A 21,616-nucleotide genomic window follows, 5' to 3' on the forward strand; every position below is an offset into this window, starting at 1 on the left:
ATGCGGTAAGTAAGCACTATGTGCAGCGCTGCGAAGTCTTGCCTTTGCTAACCTGTGTTTTCCTTCCTTGTAGGTCGTGGTGTTCTTCAGCGCGAGTGGAATGTCCGGAGTGGTGCGAGCTGAGAGGCGACCAGCCAGGTAAGCCTTTTGAGCAGTTTGTAATTTGTAAATGTCTCTACTGCTTCCTTTAATGTTGCCTCCATCTTCCTCTTTCAGGTCGATCTGTCCGGGAGGCGTGCAGATTTGAGGAAGCTGTTCTCAGTAGCTGCGAGTGGCTAAAAATGAAGACTACAGGTAAGATGCTGCTGCTAATGATGTTCCTTTTGTCTCCTTGCAGGTTCTGCTTCTCCGAGGTTCGAGGGAATAGCTGGACACGGTGAGCGTCACGCTGCAAGCTGCAAAGTAACGCGAAGCGTGTCGTCTTGCTCGGGTGTGGTTTAAATAGCCCCAACTAAATAGTCCAGGTAAAGTAGTCCCTAGGCTACCACACCCAAAACACTAGACCACATAGCTTGGTTCTTAGGAACCAGGCTATGTGGATGCCTCCATTTTGGCTGACAATACAATAAAGTAGTTCCCAAGCACATTGTTTTTCATGGTGTATGAGGCTGGCGCCATAGGTGCCAGGACTGGCCCCATGAGAGCTTTTGAAGAGGATGCCAGACTCTAGAGGCCCGACTCCTGACTCCACCTGGCCAATGGGTTTGCCAGAGGGGGTTTTGGGCGAGGGTCATGACAGACATGGCGCTAAGGAGCTTCTGTTGCAAGAAACCCACCTGACTGGAAGAGCAAATGAGGGTGTGGTCAGATCCAGGGGGGGGTCGAGTAGATAATACGTCGTACTCTACATACTCAGCTGGGGTTATGACGCTCATTCACAGGCCACTCTGATTCCACCTGGTAGAGAAGGACATTGACCCTCAGGGCAGATTTGTGATTGTGTCGAGCAGCTGGGCCCATGTCCCGAAAACGCTTGTGAATATTTACAGTTCCAATGTCGATGACTGTTTTTTTAATCACTCCTGGTTATCCTCGGGGATATCTCCCCAACCCCCCCTTCCCCGAGTAGCTGTTGTGGTGTGGCAGTGTTTGCCTGAATTGGGGATGCAGGGTGTGTGGCGGGTGCTCCACTTTGGGGTGAAGGAATACTCCTTTTATTGATCGGTGCATGGCATATCCTCTCGCTTGGACTATATACTCGTGAGCCTGCTGTAACGCTCACCTGGTATCCACAGGGACGTCACTCGGCCTGTTTCTGACTTCTTACGACCTCGAACCCTTCCCTGCAGTCTACTGGACTGGAGACTGGGCCTTGTTTTCTTGGAAAGTGCGCTTCCCATCCTACTTTCAGCGCAGGGGCGCAATGATTGATGCTGGCTCATTGCTGCCTAGTTACTTCACTGGCAAGAGTCCAACAGGTAAGTATAATGAGTCTTTTGAACAGTTCTCTAACTTCGTTCCTTTCCTTCCTTAGATGATGGCCAGCGTCCGGGGATGGCGACGTGCTGCTGAGATGAGTAGCGCTGAAGGTGAGTGAGAGCGCGATGCGCGATGTGACCCTTTCGTATTTGTATTGAACGGAGTTCTTTTTCTGTGTCTTTTAGGTGGCGCGACGTTTTCAGCGTGGATTCCGGTTATGAAGAAGAAATGCGGTGAGTAAGCGCGGTATGCGGCGCCTCTAGATGTTTCCACGCTAACCTGGAGTGTCTTTTCCCTCTTGCAGATGAATGAGAAGTTCTGGAGACAGAGTTCCCCCAGAGCGGCTGGGATTCAGGTGAGCGTTTGAAGCTCGTACAGTCTTTAAAAATAAGCAAAGATTTGCTGAATGCTTACTAATGCCTTTTTTCTGTTCTTTTCCCTTTTCCTTAGGAAGCGGCGGGCCGGGATAGGAATGACACTGCCGAAGATGACCGCAGAACAGAAGAAGTGATGAATGATGGGCAAAAGCGCTGCAAGGTAAGGCTGTTCCTAACTGTGTTCTTGCAGGAGCTGAGCGCAGAAGAAAGATGCAGGCCTACTGGAGACTGATGTGAACACGGTGAGTGCCACGCTGCAGGTGCAGAAAACACAAAGCATGTTTCTCAGCCTGGGCGTGGCTTAAATAGTCTCTGGGTATCCCAGGTGTCTCTGGGCTGAACCACACCCAAAAGACTAGACTGCACATGCAGTTCTGCGAACATAAATATGTGGGGGCATCTATCTTGTCCCCATTAATGCACTACAAGTCCAATCCCCAATGTTATCCTATGGGAGTGAGTGAGCCTGGTGCCACAAGCGCCAAGTCTGAGTCCAAGTGGGTCTTTGGAGGGATGGACAGGCCCTTGAGGGCCATGTAGGTGATCGAGGCCTGGCTCCAGCCTGACATCTTGTAGGGCTGGGGACATGAGGGGCAGGAATCATGACACCTGTCTGTGCTGTGTATGACGCTAGACTGTCTGTGTTGCCAAAAACCCTTTGAGATGATTTTCTGTCTTATGGTCAGTGAACATGGGCAGTGAAGGGGTGCCCAGGCATCACCAGCGATTTAAGGCCAGAGCCATGTTAGATATACTGTACCGCAGTGAGGTGGTTAGTATTTTGCAGACGTACTTCGAGAACAACACTGGGTCGGTGCACACAGTGGCTTCCCTATGGGAGGCGTTTAAGCTGGTCCTTTGGGGTGGCTGCATAGATTTAGAACAAGTTGTGTTGAAGACTATCAGGTGACAGGTCCAGGAACTCGAGGATGAGATTAAGGTGGCGAAATGGCAGTGGTTTTTGTCGGATGATGCAGGGGCCAGGGCAGGGCTGAGTGGGCTTCTGTACCGATTTTCTGTACCGATTGCTTCCATTCATCCGGGGTGTGATACACTCAGACCAGTCAGGGTTTATCCCAGGGCAATCTACTGCACTGAACCTCTGCCATCTGTTTGCCATACTAGCCCAGATAGACCCCAAGGGGCAAGCAGTAGCGGCTCTCCTCTACATGGAATGGACATTTGATTCTGTTGAATGGAGCTATCTCTTTGAGCTGTTGAAGGTGGTGGGGGCCCGGCGCAGTTTCTTACAGCAATGAGACTGCTGTACACTGGCGCAAAGGCTAGGATTGGCTTGTTTGGTAGGCACTCTGAGGCTTTTGACTGCGGTCGAGGCACCCACCAGTGGTGTCCGTTATCACCGTTACTCTTCGCACTGGCAATAGAGCCCCTGGCAACCAGGCTAAGGAAGTTTCACTTAGTACGCTGACTTGCGATGGGAGGGACCAGGGAGTTGGTGTTTCTATGCGTGGATGATGCATTCTTGTACCTCAAGGACCCGAGTAAGAACCTAAATCCTCTGCTGCAGGAAGTTGCAGTTTTTGGCTGGTTTTCGGGCCTATGTGTGAACTGGTCCAAGTCCTTTCTCTTCCCTCTGAATGAGGCTACGGTCAAGCCAGGAGACAATGGAGGCTACAGGTGGGAACAAATGTCTGTTAAGTATCTAGGTATATGGGTTAGTAGGAGCTCCCGGTCGTTGCTGGAAGAGAATCATTTGAAGTACCTGCTGGTCCTACGAACCAAGGTGGACAAGTGGTATAGGCTGCCACTGACTCCTCTGGGTCGGGTAGCCATTGCTAAAATGCTGGTGGTCTGCAAGTTGTTGTACATGTTTCAGGGTATGCAACGTTTTTTTACTTAATTGAAGACCTTGCTGGTGAGACTGGTGTAGCACCCGAAATCCCTGCAAATTAGATGGGAAACTCTGGTCCTCCCGTGGGACCTCAGTGGAATAGGTGCACCTGATATGGAGTTATATTTCTTGGCTGTGCAAGTGTACTGTAACTCTTATTGGATGCCGGGATCGCCAGCATTCCCGCATGTGCGTATTGAACAATGGTTTGTGTGACATTTTGCGGCTCAGGGGGTACTGATGTCAGGTAAGGTTACTGACAAGTGTAAATTTGACCAAGTGGCATGCACAGTGCACGCATGGAACAGGATTCTTAAGAGATTGGGGTGGATTTTCCATATGACCCAGGGCGGCAGCTCTGGAACATTGAGTGCCTCCAGCGTACCTGTGATACAGCTCTGGTTCACGAATGGCAAGGGGCAGGAATAGGCACCATGGCGGAAACGTAACCACAAGGAGTGTTTGTATCTCAGGAGTTGTTCATGGCTATGATGGGGGGGATAAACTCCTTACAAGGTTGCAGTATTTCCGTATGCTGGCTGCTTTCAAGGCATGGTCCCCTACGTGCGAGCGATCCCACAATGGAGTGTTCAATACCAGTCTTCAGTTGATCCAGCTTAAGACTCTCCATAGGGTGTACCTTTGACCTGACTGGTTGCACCTCTTCAACCCCACTAAGTGTGATATGTGCCTGAGGTGCCGGGCGCACTTGGCTGACTTCCTCCACATGCTGTGGTCCTGCCCCAGTTGCAAGATTTCTGGGGGAGGTGGGGTGACGGGTGTCCTCTCCTGTATGCTGGGGTGCGATGTGCCTTGTGAATTGTTGTGCTGCATGTTTGGGTGACTCCCTGCTGCACCGGGCCTAGGCCGAAAGTTCCTGACCACTTGCATGATATTGGCCACGAGATGTATATTTATGAAGTGGACCAGCCTGCCCCCCCCCCCCAATATCGTGTTTGGCTGTATGATATGGTCTGGCTGAAGGACATGGATGGGGCATACAGGGCACTGTGTGGGCCGCAGGCTCAACCCAAAAGTATACGGGACCCTCTGGTGTCTTACCTCCTGACTGTAAACTAGACGGTACCATTATTGATATCGGCTACTTGTTTTTCTCTACCTTGTGATTGGTATGCAATGAGATATTGATGTATCCAGCAACAGGAAGTTATATCATTGGACTGTGACTACCACTACGCATTGCTGTAATGTTTGTTTTTGTGAGATGTTAATCTCCCTTAATAATAATATATATATTTTTTTTAAAACAGACAGTTGTGTGCCGCCAGAGCTGAGGTAGGGCGAGCTAATAATCACATTTTGTTCTACACAATATGTATTCTTAAGGATCTAGCATTCTCATATTACTGTCTGTATCTACCTCTGAACCCTATTGTGTGCCCATGAGTCTGATTCCTACATCTGACTTTCTCCAGCAAATCTGTGTCCGCTCATACTTGTCCACTGGCAACAGCCCCAACTTGTAAACAAAAAGTAACAAAGGTTATTCATGTCATGCCTATCCCGCCTCTACCCTCCCCTCCACCTATTGGCTCCTCCTGTTACTTTGCAACTCGGCTGCCTCCGTGCTATATATCCTTCCTCTTGGTATAGGCTTCACAGCAGCTTGTCATCAGAGGGTGCAAACCTCGCCTGAATCAATGCATTCCATGCTGTGACATCATCACTGACCTCCCTCTGTCCCCTGTACACTGCCCTGTACCACACTTCTGTTTCCGCCTCTGCCCATCTCCAGAGGTCTCCCCACCATGCTTCTATGTGGGGGCCCCATGTGGACTTCCAAGCCAGTGCTATCCTGCGCTTGGCCAAGATGCACATGAGATCTCGCCCGCGCTTGATCTCAACAGTATGCACTTGCATTAGGAGAAATGTTGTCAGGCCTAGTATGCTAGTTTTTATGTTTAGATCATTTGGAATCTTCAAGGCCTAAGAATGATTAATGGTTTCCCTTGTTACCTTCCCGCCTTGAAGCACTTTGAAGCACCGGTGTATAAGCGCTATATACTGTAAATAAATAAAATTAATTTGTAATATAGGGTTCCGGGCGCCGTCTCCGGAACAACTCGAGCAGGCACGCCTCTGGCGGCCACTCACGTATGTCTATCCCACCCTTTAAGGCTTTATTCGCAATTCCCTGCCAAAATTCCCGAATTACTGCGCATGAACAAAACATGTGCAACATATCTGCTACCCCATTTGCGCACCTTGAGCAGCCCTGCTCTCCCACTCCCGGGAACTGTGAGATGGTATGTGGGGTCATGTAGGCTCTGTGCGTGATTAGCTACTGTAGCTGTTTAAGCCTGGCATTCCTAGAGACCTTACGTGTATACACCATCACCCTGTCCCACTCTCCTTCCTCGAAGACCAGGCCTACATACTTCTCTCATTAGCCTGCACTTTGAGTTCTGGTTTGCTTAGCGAGTCCAGGATCATATCATAGAGCCTAGATACCACGTGGCCCTCCTCTGCTAGGTCATCGAAGGAGTCCAGAGTCTGATCACCCTCTGGTACGTCAGGAACTGTCCCCCTGATATATCGTGGCAGTCCATGAGTTCAGGGAAACCCAGCTGTGTCCCCACGTGGTACAGGTCCCCAAAGCGATGACCCCCTTTGGTTCCCAGTAGAGTCTAATGCGGCAAACCACCTCCCGGCTCTTCCCACTAATTGCTGCCACTGATATACTGACAGAGTACGGGTCTTGTCTGCCCACCATCTTCCATAGTCTATTCCACAATCTTTGTCCCAATGCCAGCAGGGCAAACGTCCCAGCTAGGTCGGCTCCCTCCACCCGCAGCAATTCAGTATCTAGGGAGACTGTCGGCCAACCAGGTCGCAATAACTTGCAATTGACTAGCAAGATAGTATGCTTCGAAATGCGGCAGCCCAATTCCTCCATCCCTGTAGTCCCTTCTCAGTGTGTCCAGCGAAATTCGGCATCTCTTCCCCCAGATACCACTGAGTCGAGTTTATGAAAAAATGCTCCCAGGATCTCATAGGGTATATACACGAAGTGGTACAACAGGCACAGCAGCACCACCATTTTAAGCATTGCAGTGTGGCCCGTCATTGGTACCGGGAGTCTCTGCCAAAATTCCATGTATCTCTACTCCACGGAATGCCCGTACAGTGTTCCCATCGTGCTCCGTCCTAGGGTCATGGTAAATGTCCACTCCTAAATACTGAAAGGTGTCCGCCTCCCACTCTATACCCAAATTCGGTAGGTGCTGCTTCCCCAGCGCCACCAAACCGGGCAATGGGAACAGCCTCGAATTTGCTTTACTTATAGTTATACCAGACAGCTTTGCAAAGCCGTCCAGTACTTCCAGCATTTGGGGTAGATTTGATTCCAGGTTCTGCATGTAGAGCAACATGTCGTCTGCATACAGTGAAACCATGTTCTTGTCCGCCCCAACTGGTATTCTGACTTCCATGACGTCCGCTCTAAGGAAGGCCGTCAGCGGCTCTAGTGCCATGATAAACAAAATGGGGGAGAGTGGACACCCCTGTCGAGTTCCCTTGCCCAGTTCCCACGCTTCTGAGATGTGTCTCCCAGTTTTCATCCAAGCCATCGGCTTCTCATACAATAAATGTACCCACTGCGCGAAACGCGGCCCTACTCCAAAACATTGCAACGCTGCATGCAGCCAGTCCCACCTCACAGTCTAACTCTTTTATTGCATTCAACGTGGCCACTGCGTATTCTGCCTCTTCCCCCCCATTTGTTTTCTTTATTATATGGTGTAACCTCACAGATTCCATGATGTATTTCTTCCTGGGATGTAGCCAGTTTGATCGGAATGTATCAAAGTGCCAATTACACCCTTTAGTCTGCTCGCCAGCATTGCTGCAAGGATTTTGCAATCTAGATTTATCATCATGATCGGTCTGTACGATCCGCACAAGCAGAGGTTTGCCTCGTTTTAGTATCGGCACTTTGATATACTCTCGGAGGTTTTCCGGAAGTAGGCCCACCTAGTACACCTCTCCCAGCATCTGCAAAAGGGGCGGCGCAAGTTCACCCATATACTCTCTTTAGAGCTCCGGCGGGAACCCGTCCATACCTGGCGTCTTGCCCGAAGACAGCATGTGAATGGTAGCCTGCAACTCCTCCACCGTAAATGGAGCATCAAGTGTCTCTGCTTGCTCTTGCTCCAGGCGGGGCAGGTCAATCTCCATTCAGACGTCCTCCAGCTCTCTGGCGTTGCCCTCTTCACCAGCATCATATAAGTGCTGGTAAAACTGACTAAAGACTCCTCAGTAAAAGCCCTGACCTTCCTCCGAGAGCACACAACAAGAGCTAATCCTCAGTAATAATGGCAGTAGGAGCATAACCCGGAGCCCTGCCCTTCCTTCCAGGGCACACAACAAGGGCTAATCCTCAGATCCTCAGTAAAAGCCCTGACCTTACTGCCAAGGCACACAACAAGGGCTAATCCCCAGCTCCTCAGTAATAATGGCAACAGGAGCATAACCCAGAGCCCTGGCCTTCCTCCCAGGGCACACAACAAGGGATAATCCTCAGCTCCTCAGTAATAAATGGCAACAGGAGCATAACCCGGAGCCCTGACCTTCCTCCCAGGGCACACAGCAAGGGCTAATCCTCAGCTGCATTGATCTCACTCTGGGCTCTACATTCCTCCCTACATCCGTCCCTGATAGAGCTTATGCTCCTCCTCTCGTCTGCGTGGTACTGCCATGCTAGCAATCTCCCAGCCATATCCCCTGTTCCATGGAGTATCTCTATATATTTGCTATAATCACGCTTACCCAGGTGCTCCCACACTGTAATGCAGGCCTGCTTGAGCTCCACCAGCCACTTCTCACGCCCCACTGTTTGCTTTCCTTCCCCTGTCAGTGCTTCCATTTGCGCTTCTATGCTATAGATGTCTTGTAGCAAGTCCTTCTGTATGCCTCCCATCTTCCCCATTGCTTCCCCTCTCATTACTACCTTAAAGGATATCCACAGGGTCCCTGCGCGGTCTATGCTTCCCTTATTAAGGTGAAACAATTCCTCAATCCTATCCCGCATATGGGCTGGGAACGGGTCTTCAAGCAATGCCACCGCTCATAGCTTCCATGTCGAGATTGGGGATATACCTGCTGCCCTCTGCCATGTCACCACGACCGAATTATGGCCTGAAAGTACTCTTGCCTTGTAATCTGCTGCAATAAATACGCCCAGGGTTTCAATGACCATAAACATGTAATCTATACGTGTGTGCACCCAATGCTGGCTTGAGTAATATGAGTAATCTCTCCTATCCCCGTGTAGCTGCCTCCAGATGTCTCCCATTCCCAACTCACGCAGTAATGCCCCAGCGCCTTTGCTGGTGGCGCCCACTTCCTGCATTTGTCATCTGAGCTATCTAGCGCTGGGTCTAGTGTGCAGTTATGCAAATCTCCCTCTGTTCCAGAAACCCATATACAATAGTCAGCCTGCCCTCATTGTCACATTTACATTCCAGCAGCTTGAAAGGCACAGAGGAAGCTATCCACGCCAGTGTGCCCCGGGCATATGCTGAGTATTGTGATCCTTGTAGCAGCCCTCCCTGCTTTTTGCCAATCGTGGCCTGCTTGGCCGCCAAAAGATGAGTCTCCTGCACTAGGGCCACGTGCACTCCTTTGCTGATCAAATAAGTGTGCACCCTGTTGCGTTTGACATAGCTATTAATCCCCCTCACGTTCCAAGAAATGAACCTGTTACTCATCTCGCTCGTTCGGTCTCTCCTCTCCCTCCAGGCGTCCCACTTGCCTTGTACTTTCCTTCACCCCTCTGTAAGGTTGCCCTCATAGCTCCTCTTCAGTTCCCACCCAACCCATCCAGAGCGTACATGGCATCCTTGCCGGCAGGCAGGTTTCAGGATTGGTTAGCATGCAGTTCAACTCAACATATAACATTCCCGAACCCCAACAAGTGCCCAACAGCGCCCAGGCCATTCAGGCTCAGCTGCTTCTCACACTTAACCGGTATCCCACCCTTCCTCATGCCGGTCTCGCATGCAGCAGCAGGATGCCACTACGTGACACCCCTAAACAGAACAAAAAGTTAATGACAGGGGCAAAAGGTGCCTGCCCATGGACTGCCTGACAGCAGTCGAAAGCCAGCATGTCTCTGTTCTTCTCTTCCAGTGAGGTGCGCTGTCTTTATCCTATACCATCTATCAATGGTTACACGCCTGGTACGTGTTCACAGGGGCCAGGCATACCAGTCTCACTGCAGCTCATCATGGGGCAGCCTCCTCCAGAGGGGGGCCACCCCAATAGCATCCATCCATGCCTGAGCCCCTTCCGTGCTGTCAAATAAGTGTGAGGTGCCATTGTGCAGTACTTTTAGCTTGGTCAGATATATTAACATGCATTTCAAGCCTGCTTGTCGCGTCCTTTCTTTCGTAGGTTCATAAGCTGCCCTTTGTCTCTGCACCTTCAGCGTTTAGTCTGGGTACACTGTGATCTTGGCAAATCCTCTCTCGATAACCCCTCCTTGTCTGGAAAATGCCAGAATTGCTTCCCTGTCTCTGTAATTTAAGAGTTTTGCTATCAGCGGTCTCGCGGGTGCACCCGAAGGGGGTCACCTGGCGAGGGACCTCTGGGTGCGCTCCACAGTGAACCCGAGACAGGGTTCTTGCCCAACCTCCTGTAGCAGCATATTCTCCACGTATGTTGTGGGGTCCTTGCCCTCCATTCCCTCTGGCAGGCCCAGTATCCTTATGTTATTCCACCGTGCTCTGCCCTCTTCAACTACTCTGCTCTCCAGCTCAGCCACTTTCTGTTTTAGCTCCTGCACTTTAGACTGGGCCCCAGCTATGTTTAGCCTATTTTCATCAGCCTGTACCCTCCACCATCTGTTCTCTGTCCGTCAATGCCCAGACATCCTGCCGCAGCAACTGTTAGGGATAATTCCCATTTATGGCTAATTTCCCTCACCTAATGAGTCCCCCAGCAGCTTTGCTGGACTTCTGGAGTTTATTTTCTTCCACTTGGTAAGAGTGTGAGCTTTTCCCCCACTCTTACCTAGGTTTTGCCATGTGTATTTCCCTGTTTTTATTATTGTGGACTCTGAAGTACACCACTTCAGTAGCCCCCTTCTTTCTGTGCGTCACCAGCACCTTCAGTGCGATGGCACAGGGTTGTCTTTGAGACTTCCCCCGACTCCATTTCTGAGGCTGACTACAGTCCCCCAGAAAAGGGTAAAGTTGCCTTAGTCAATCTACCACAGATCCAGTACACCCCATCTTCCATGGAGTACAGGAAAGTGTTAATTTGTATCTCTTTTTATCTGTACCTCCTAGAGCATTGTTTCGCTCTTTTAACATTTAGACTTGGATGGTGGCAGTGGTATCTACCCTAACTTTCCTACCACGATTATATTAGATAAACGTGGTATTGTTCTTGGCTATTATATTAGCCTCGAACATAAACCCGCTAGACCAAATCGTCTTTCTTTTCGCTCCGGTTGGGTTTATTCGCCATTTCTTTTTGTTAAAGTCCTTCTTGTGTTTTACTTTGTGTGGCAAACTAGGTTTGCCTTTTTTGTTCACCGTTTTTTGGCGGGCTTCTGCTCACAAGCCCTCCACCAGGCGCCTGGGTGTCTAGGTGGGCTGAATGTGAGGGATGGGTGTAGTCACCCCCTGCACAGGGTATCCTAGGAAACCCAAGTCGCACTTTGCCATGATTGGCTGAGGTGGTTGTCCGGCTGGACAACCCCCCTGCTGGGTGATTGACAGCCAGGCACTGTGAATATGAGTTTTTCACATAAAAGGCAGGTCTCTTGGGCTAGAAGTCAGAGAGTCGCCACTGGAACTACAAAGAACCGAAGAGAAGCGGAGAGAACGACGGCTGCTGCAACTATCCCGCCCCGGTGAAGCCCTGCTGCAGTTCTGAGCTATCAACCCTTCAACAACTAAGAGGTGATCCAGTCTTCTTCCCTTGAGCCTGGTGGGGATAACCAGCTCATCTTCCACAGCCAGAGGATCCTCTTCCTTGGTCGAAATCACTGCACACAGCTGTAGTGGTCCGGATAGCCATTTGAAGAGCCCCTCCTGTTTTTAAGGAGCAACCTTTTATTCGTTGTCGCTGCTGCCGGCTTCATCCCTGTGTGGTGCAGACCCCCTTCAGACGTCCTCCTTCACAACGAAGCTCCAGAAATCGTGGGTCTGTGGGAAACCAACATGAACAACTGCCAAGGCACCAGCTGCACCATTGGAATAAGGTACTGTGTTCTGCTTGAGGAAACTGGGTGAACCCCTTTTCTTCATTTCCAAGGCTTGCCCTTGTCTTCCCTCCTTCTTATAACTTTTGCTTCGGAACATTGACAATATCGAAGTACCCTTGGCTACGTTGAATCGTGAACTATCTGACTGTGTGATCTTTGGCAACAGGCCCCCGGTGTCACTTGACCCTGGCTCCGGCCCTTTGAATTTTGAACTCTTGTCTCTGAGTGTTTCTCGATTCGGTCTGCCTAAACAAAATATTGCCTATGATTTTTGCCTCCAACTCCCTCTGGGTATCTCAGGTGCTAAGTGTGTTTTTGCCCCAGTAGCATTTCATGTCACGGATACACGTTTAGTAAGTAGACAGAACTGTCAAAAAGGGATCGCAATTGTATTCACGGTAACGTGTTTTGTTCATAACACCGGTTCATTCAAACACAGAGTACTGACCTTGAGACATACTGTACAAAGTGAATTGGTTAGTTGTAGTATATTTGACGTGTGCTTTGTGTTTAAGTTTCATAGAAGTGTCGTGTTTATAACGAATGGTTTAAAAATAAATGTACTTATATTTTTCTACCTGAAACCTTGAGTCAGTGTTTGCTTGAGTCACAGTAATTGTGGTCCCTTTGTGTAATCTCTGCTACTGCTCATATACTCTTGAGATAAGCCTGGCTGCTCCGCCACTGCTACCACTCTGACACAGTAGTACAGGCTTGTACCAAAAGGTAAAACTTGTATAGCCACCTGTAGTCTTATTTGTGTGTAGTGATCCCTAAGGGCACTGCACAGGATTCTGCCTAACAGCAACCCCATATCTATCCTGACCTCGTCGATTCCTCTTTCCAAGGTGGACTGCAGTGTTGCAATGGCTTTCAGGATCTCTTCTGCTTTTGCCTCCTGTGGCATAACACAGCTTCCCGTCGGAGTGTCACTGCTTCCTTTCTCCTTACGTGCAAATGCGTCCATCCTGGTTTACCTGGATTTGCTCTTCTGCTGTTTGCCCGGCATGTGTTCAAGATTTCTCCCTTGTGGCAGAATGGCGGATGGTAATCATGTACTCAGTTCCGTTCTCAGGACAAAGTTCTTCTTATTTGGGCCTGTTCCGTGCAGTTTGTAGCCCAGTGCAGTCTAGCATCCCTAATATGTTATGATATGATAGGTTATTTATTACGTGGTTAATACCCAGAGGTTTCTAAGCACGGACTCAGGGATCGAACCTGTATTGCTCCGTGTCGTCTCGATTCCAATGTGAGCATGTTGCCGCTGAGCTATCCTCCTGAGACCGCTGAGCTATCCTCCTGAAACCGCTGATCCATCTGCAACACTGCAGCCCCAGCTCCCCTGATCTCAGCTCCCACCTGAAGGTCCTGTAAGGTGGCCAGCAGTTCCTCTCTTCGTTGTGGCTGTCTGTGATGCAGAGTTGCCTCGTCTGTTCCTCCCCCCAACCCCCAGTCCACTGAACAAGGCAGCACCCGAGGCCCAGTGGGGCAACTACCTGCAGTCTGTCCTCTGCAGCACAGAAAGAACTAGGCTGCCAACCTTGCCTCTTTTTGCAGGGCCGGGTTTCTGTGGAGCCGCTGCCTCAGGCTCAGCTCCATGCATGGGCCTCCTCCTGCACTCCTCCCAACGTGGTTGCCACTTTCCTAGGCTGCTGCCACCATTATTGCCACGGTCCTCCTCCTTACTGTTCCTATGACATGCATGTGTCCCTGGGCACCCACCGGTGGTGTTATTTGATTAATTCTGCTATGCTTGCCAGCTCCCTAGGGAGCAGAGGCCCTCTTGCCTCTGCCACCCTGCTCTCCACCTTAATACCTCCCGGGTGCGTCTGACTGCAGCACTCAACCGATCTGTGTGCCTGTGGAACCCGGCTGCATGTGTCCCCGTCTCTACAGTCCCGGCAGCCTGATTACCCAGCTCTGCTGCTTTGCCGCCTGTGCTCTACGGAGGCAGCATACCTTTTGCGCCACTGCCCAGAGACCCGCTTTGCTCTGAGGCCGCCTCCACCTTTATGCGCCGCTGTGTTTTATCCTTCGGGACACTGACTCTCCAGTGCTACTGCAGAGGCAAGCAGTCCTATGTGTCTCTGTGCGCTCACTCTTAGGCAGTTGCTGCCACTTTCTTCCAGGGGCTCCTCTGCTTTCCTAGTATTGCTGCTTTTACTCTGTAGGCACCTCGCCGACTTGTGCCTTCACCCCAGCCTTCTCCCCTTTTCCAGCCGCATTTCCATGCACTTGTTCTGCCTTTTATGCGGGTTTCAACATTGCAGGGCTTATCATTTAGTTGGATCAGGCAGGAGCTCACGAGCCAGTCTTCCTCACAGCATGGTTGCTGGCCACGCCCCCCCCAAAGTTACATAGAGGTTAAGGTTCAAAATGTTCCAGGTAAATCACAGTTAGCGGTTAATGCCAACAGGTTAGCCATGGTGCCCATAACCCTTTGGAACGCAGTTTGATTTAATGAAATTATGTTTTTACATGAGATCTATTTTATTTATGAGCAAAGATCTTGGATGGAATATCCAACATTGCTAGGATACAATAGTTTCTTGGGTCACCCCTAGGCCCTTTTTTATACACAGGGACAATGATACTAGTATGATAGGAGCACGGGAGAGTACTACTAATACTTATGGCCAAAGACAGAACATGCAGTATCCAAGCCCATCAGAATGGGTTCATCTTCATTGGATCATTGCAGACTCCATCCAGTCCTGGAGCCCTAGGGTTTGTTAAAGAATTGATGATGTTAACAATATCAGAAATCTTACCTCTATAACACCATCTATCCTGTACAACTTGAGCATCAGTTGAAACAGTACTTTCTCTACCAATGGTGCCACAAATGAATTTCTCCCAGTCACTTCTAGATGCCCCTCCCATAGTTGCCTGAACGTGCTGGTCTAACCATCCTCCAGAAGCCCTTGGAATCCTGATTGTGAATAATGTCTATCAGGAACCGCCATTGGTCCAGTGTTAGATTTTTTCGATAAGATCCAAGCCATTTCTGATCGGCCAGTTTATGCTTTTTAACTGCTGCGCAGAGGTCTGAATGGCAAGGCAATTAAATATCCAAAACGAGTAGATCTCGCCTAAGATAGCGTTTTGCATCCCTTATGTTGCTATCAAACCTGTGTTTGTGATTGCTATTACCACTCAGATTTTTCTTAGTAGATAAGGTGTTATTGCTCAAGCAGGTATACTCAAAAGGTTTTTGCATTATAGAGCCATATCACGCTAAGTTGGTTTTGGCAAGCTCCTGCAACTCTCACACATTACTATGTTGCCCCGTAGCTGAATCTCTGGGTATAAGACTATTATTAACACCCTCAATCGATTCAGCCAAACAGTAAAACAATTGCCAGTTCAGGGCAATTGTTATTTGAATAGGCCATTGGAGGTAGGTAAGGGTTTGCTTTGTTTGGGTTTGTAGCATTCCAGCTTACTTTATTTAAGCCAGTATTTATATGCATTGGTAGCACGGTACAGCCAATTTAAAGAACAATCTATGAGCATATAAGGACAATAATCATCAAGGATACTAGATAGCTGTTTTGCATTGGCAAGAAGAACGCCGTTGTGAGGATGCAAGCAAGCTGAGGTTTTCTGGCATAGAAAGATATCTACCAACAGAAAGAATGGGAAACAGAGAAAGGCTCCTGTGCCAAAAAAGAAGCTAGAAGAGTATTCCAACTCACAACGATGCTGCATGGCCTCAATAAAGAACATTAACTATATGTATTTCTTTCAAATGTATAAAAGTGATAATACCATGTTCTAAATACTATTTAGGTGCCATCTCCCTCAAACTCTTTACTATTGAAGATATTTTAATGAAATTAGATGTACTGTTAATGTTTTTCAGTGCATGATAGTAATATAGGATTTAGCCGTTTGTAATCTAATTTGGATGATCAAATCTGTACCAAAAACAATGCTGCCGGCTGAGAACTAGCGAGTTCTTGATTTTTGATAATGTATCATGATTACGCTTGTTATTTTTCATTAACGTTATTGCTCCAGCTTTCCTTTGTTATGCACATCACAGGTATCATTATATAACTAGGCACATATTTGCAATTTTCAAGTTGCAACTGCATCGACAAAACGCTGGCATGACCACTTGAACATGGTTCGTTGCACACATGCAGTCACAATCTTGATAGAGAAACCAAATGGTGGTGTATTGTTCACGAACAACAAACACATGCGCTTTACCAACTGCATGTCGATTTCTGTTACGTCTTTAATTTAAATATACAAGGCAAGTAATCATCTTTAACTGTATATGAAATAAATATGAGGGACTGCCCTTTTTTACAAGTTGACATTAATATGATCCCATTTTGTTTATCGATAGGAAAGTCCACAGGTTACGAAACAATCATTATAAAAGATATTTGCCCTTTACTGTTAAGAAAGGAAAAGAAAACGTTCAACAGTGACAGGTGGATATAATTTGGATAGTTAGAGAGAGCCTCCACATTACTTATATTTCTGAAAATAATTTTCCAACAATTTGGTTTATAATTAACCTTAAAAGCCTTTGGGTCTTTCTCAATGACAGGGGTATGTACTGCTAGGGAACACTGGAATTTCACAATATGAAGACATTTTATAACTTGTATACCAAAGACAATGGGAAAATGAGTCATAAAAAATGTAAGGCAATGATGATCTTTAAACAGATAAATATCATTTGTATTTCAAACAATTCACAGCATTTTTTCTAATGTCTATTTTGTGTTCATTTTTTGTTTGTTGCTGTAGTTTTTTCATTTACAATTGGGATCTAAAGCAGCACATACTTTTTGCTAGATCTAATTGCCTATTGAGGCTGAAACACATATTGGCCATTCTTTCAGTTTTTATTTTTTAAGCAGAGGATATAATGTATCCCCCGGTCAGGGTAGCAGACGCTATTTATACTAACTGCACAGAGTGTATTTGGCACAATTGGTATGATTGGAGCATGCTAGATGCACATTCAACACAGTACTTGTTTTGGAAATTGGTTAAACTACTAAGAGTGCACTGTGTGTTCCTATGTTTATTTATCTTATATTATCAACTGATTTGGGAACGTTCACTTAACATTATCATTGGACAATCTGTGAGCCATATGAAACAGTATAGCCCTTGGGCTGGTTTGGTGAGCCAGTAGATCATTCAGAATGTGACATTAAAAGACTACCACAAGTGAGGAGAATACACACAGTCAATTTCCTGCAATCACCCCCGGCAGATTTAAGTACTGATAACCTCTATTTACTTCTGTATGCTTCACACTAACAAGAGTAATGTAGCTTTTCTAGATCCGAATCTGGGGCTGTACCAAGCATTTTGGACCTGTAAACCGTGTTAAACACCTGTGCTGCCCTCATGCCTTTAACATTGTCTTCAGGGCCTATAATAGCTGCTACTGCCTTCAGACCGGGTCCATAATGCTTACAAAAGACCCCGAAAAGTTAAATAAATCAACATATTGAAATACATCCATCAGGGATGGTTTTGATAATTGTCTTTAACATTTGTTTAGCAGTGACAGGTTTAATTATTTCATTAGCAAATAAAATGGAGTTTGGTCATTCCAATTATTGTATAGGAACTACTGAACTCCTGTTTTTGAGATGAACAGATGATGATCTAATAATGAAAGTTCACACCTGTGGCCTTTATAGGGTCAGACCGACTTGTCCAATTGGTGGCACGCTTGGGTAACTCCAATCCAACATGGCCACCAGTGTTGCCATCTTATCATGGCCATTCCTTGGAGCTGTGGTCCAGAAGATGATCCTGTTCCACCTTCCAAACAGAGCTGCAGCCGCAAGGCAGTTGGCAATACTCTGCATGGAGCCCACTGGCATCAAGCAGTCACAGTGAACACCTCCCTTACCGCCTATTAGAGTGAGCTGTATCAGGCTCCTGTAACTCCACTCACACTTGTGATCGGCCACAAGATGACAATCAATGGCCAATCCCATTAAAGACAGACAAGCTGCTTACCTTCAGCTTGCTGCCTCCATCCAGATATCAGAGTTTTCAAGCTCCTACCATGGGACTTGGAAAGCAGTGAATATCTCAGAGTCTCTGCTACAGTGATGGAACTTAAGCAGCTGTTGTGTTACCTGTTTGTCGAGCACAGCTGCACCTTCAGCTCCTCACACACTGTTTGAACCAACCCACTCTGCACAGCATCTTGGGAGACATCAATGAGGAAGATGAAGGCTGGTAGATGTGAGTCCTGCAAAAAAAGAATAAAGTAAGATGCAGTGTGGGATTTCATGAGCATCATCGATGCGCAAGGGCTTCAGCCTCTGAGGACTTTTACTGTGCATGCATTCTGCTATTTGCTGTGGGGTGCAGGATCCTTATGTCTGCCCTTAGTGTAGCACTGCTGCATCTGCAGCCTTTTCAATGGACCCATATCCCAGGAGCACTGGCTCTTGCCAGCACAGTCTTAGACCTTGTCCCTCCTTCTTATAGAGGCGAGCCTGAGGAATAGAGTAGGCAAGGGCTTTAAGCAGCTGTTCAATGTTACATAAGCGGCTCTGCTTTGTCTACCTCCTGGCAATGCAGCACTGTTATGAGGTGGTGCAGTGCTACTCTGACCTGCCCATCCTCAACCCAGTAAGCACTGTGTGTTAACACAGTGAGACCTGCAGCCTGCAAATCAGGTGCCTGCTAGCTCTGAAATCCCAGTACAGAGCCCCGAAAAATGGCATTGTACTGGGTAAAATGGTACATTAGGAGGAAATAAAATAGATGGGTGCAGAATCATCCCACTACTGCAGAAGCAACTAACTTCAAGCAACTGTTTCTGGTTCAGCCAGTAAGATAGCACAGGGAGCTTTGCATTCGCCTGAGACTTTGTGCTTATCCAAGAAAACACTGATGCAAATCCCATCAGGGTTTACTTATACCTTCATCCCTCTGAGTTTGATACATTGAGTACTATTACATTGGGTAATAATAACACAAATTATAAGAGTGCTGAGAAGGGAGCCATTATGAAGCCCTGTATAAAATGTTATTATCATCACTTAATATTCCTATCCACCACCCACAGACTCTGTGTAACACTGGCGTAACGGGGGCCCCCGCGGTGCGGGGGGCCTCACCAGCACATGTCCTGGGAGGGGGGGCCCACTTGAAAAAAAAAATTGAAACTCCCCACCCTCACCCCCCAAAAAAAAGTTTCTTTTCTTTTTGAAATCACTCTGCATTCATAAAGAAATTATTTCTGTAACAGAAATCATTTCTTTATTAAGGCAGAGTGACTACAAAAAGAAACTTTCTTTTTGAAGTCTGAGGGCTCCCCCGATCCTGTAACATGGTAGACCCTAGGTGGAGGACTCCATGTCATGGGGTGAGGGGAACCCTATGACTTCAAAAAGAAATAGGAGCTCATTACAACTATGCCGGCCTGGAAACAACGGACCAGCATATTACAGGTCTGCCTGCCATAGCCGCCATGCCCAGCAGGCCTGACCCTGCCAGGCACAGCGGCCACAGTAGGCAGACTGCCATGGAAGCACCAGCACTGTTAACAACGGTGCTGGTACTTCTGTGTTCCCCATTCCCATAGTGTTCTATGGGAATGGGGGCACCTGACATTCTGGACTGCCGGGGTTGTAATCTCCCGGTGGCACTGGGAAGTCAGGCGGCGTAAATCATTCTGAGTCTGGCAGCAACCCGCCAGTGGCCCCAGCACGGTTACCACCGGACTCGAAATGAGGCATATATGTTTATTTTTGAAGTCACTCTGCCTTCATAAAGAAATTATTTCCATTATGGTTCGGTCCTTAATGGAAATAATTTATTTATGAAGTCAGAGTGATTTCAAAAAGAAACAATTTATTTTTGAAGTGATAGGGCTCCCCTCAACCCCGTGACGTGTGTGTGTGTGTGTATGGTGAAAGGGTGCACACTTAAATGTATAGGTGGCTGCCTGTGTGAGTGTATGGTGAAAGGGTGCACACTTAAATTTATAGGTGGCAGCCGGTGTGAGTTTATGGTGAAAGGGTGCTCACTTAAATGTATAGGTGGCAGCCTGTGTGAGTGTGTGGTGAAAGGGTGCTCACTTAAATGTATGGATGGCTGGGTGTGCGTGTGTGTGTATATGGTGAAATGGTGTCTTGTGTTCAGGGGTGCAACAAAACCTATATTTCTGGTGGGCTAACCCTTCAAACGCTGGTAGAGGCGCCAACTTCACGGGCGGTGGAGAGGGGCAAACATATTTGTGTGGGGGCCTCTAACTTCTGTACGCATTTTAATGAGACTATTCTATTGCAGCTTCAATGTTACAAGCAGTTAACTCTCCCCTTTAAGTCTGAAAGCACCCAATTATGGACTACTGTGAGAATGAGCGGTCTCCTGTTCCCTCTCTACCCTTCCGATCACTCCCCTGGCATGCAAGTATGTGGCGTTTGAATGCAGGTACTAACAGTGAAATGCTTTACATTGGTAGTTTCTGGGTCCTTGTTAACAGGGAAACCCAGATGCCTTTTAACATCTGTGTCCTGTTCTGTCAACATAGCCCAAGATTTCACAGGGGGAGTTCTGAAGCCCAGTCAACTCCATGGTGTTGCACCACTATTTGTGTTTAATACCTTGATTACTTATTAGTAATCTTCATTACTCCTAGCCCTTTTATTCCTCGTCCCGCCCATTAGTCCAACCTATGCATGAGTCAGTACTTGTGTATGTGGCACTCTGCCTCATACACAAGTACTGGGATGAGGTAGAGGTACATTGGGGTAATGCCTGACTTAGCTACCTGTAGTTTTCATTACTCCTAGCCCCGCTCTTACTCATCCCAGTACTTACCTATGAGGCAAAGAGCCTCATATGTAAGCTCTGGGACAAGAAAGAGGGACGTGGAGGTAATTTTGGGCCAAGGAGCTGATTTTGGAGGTTGGGGTAGGGTGTGGGAGGGAGAGGGCATGTGTGGGGGGGTGGGATGGTGTGATAAATCATAATGGCTGTCCATGCTAAGCAGGGATGATATGTGGTATTACTGGCTAGAGAGGCATTTTGGTGCAGCCAGTCTAGTCGTTCCTCAGTTTGTTATGACTTTCTTTTGACTGGGCATTTCTGATAAAGCAGTCCTGCTAAGTGTAATTACCTGGATGGAATGGCATTTTGGTGCTGCCAGTCTAGCAATTTCTTACTGCAACATTGTACATTTTTCTAGGCATCTGTGATAAAATGATATGATATGTCATTTATAACGCGTCTGTACATAAGTGTTTATAGGCGTGACAAGACAAGGGAGGGAAGATAGAGGGAGGACAAGACAAAAGATCTTACTAGGCCTTGTGTCATTCAGATTGTGCAAGTGCGAGAATGAGAAGTGCAAGGGGAAAGGGAGGGGGAGTGCAAGGGAGAGGGGAGGGGGAAACAGGGCAATAATGCTCTGAATAAGTGCTGCCAGGCAGCACGGCTCTGGGTAGTGCAAGGAGAACAAGGGACTTCAGGGTTACAGTTACAGCCCCCAAGTGCATGGTAGGCCCAGAGGCAGTGCAAGGGTGACCGATCAAGAAAGTGCCTGGACTCAGAGACTCTGAGGGTAGCCAAGCAACCAGTCGGTACAGCAGACAGGTAGGTCAGCAGGGGAGGGAGAGAGAGAAAGCAGAGGAGAAGAGGAAAGTTTTGAGATGCTTCCGAAACCTCAGGTGGGCCGCCTCTAGTTTGAGAGGGGCAGAGAGGCCATTGCAGAGGGAGGCACGTGCA

General features: G+C 47.9%; 1 protein-coding gene across 3 annotated transcripts in view; it reads right to left on the reverse strand.

The window, feature by feature from the left end:
- The window catches only part of LOC138492054 (protein transport protein Sec24C-like), a 255,965-nt gene that overhangs the window by 132,668 nt on the left and 101,681 nt on the right, over positions 1 to 21,616 (reverse strand). For all 3 annotated transcript variants that reach the window (XM_069619003.1, XM_069619001.1, XM_069619002.1), the window contains exon 10: positions 18,010 to 18,125. In XM_069619003.1, coding sequence (XP_069475104.1) covers positions 18,010 to 18,125 — 116 coding nt within the window. The remainder of the gene's footprint in view (positions 1 to 18,009; positions 18,126 to 21,616) is intronic.

Source organism: Ambystoma mexicanum, chromosome 10, assembly GCF_040938575.1.
Source record: "Ambystoma mexicanum isolate Mex_15411 chromosome 10, UKY_AmexF1_1, whole genome shotgun sequence".
NCBI lineage: Eukaryota > Metazoa > Chordata > Amphibia > Caudata > Ambystomatidae > Ambystoma > Ambystoma mexicanum.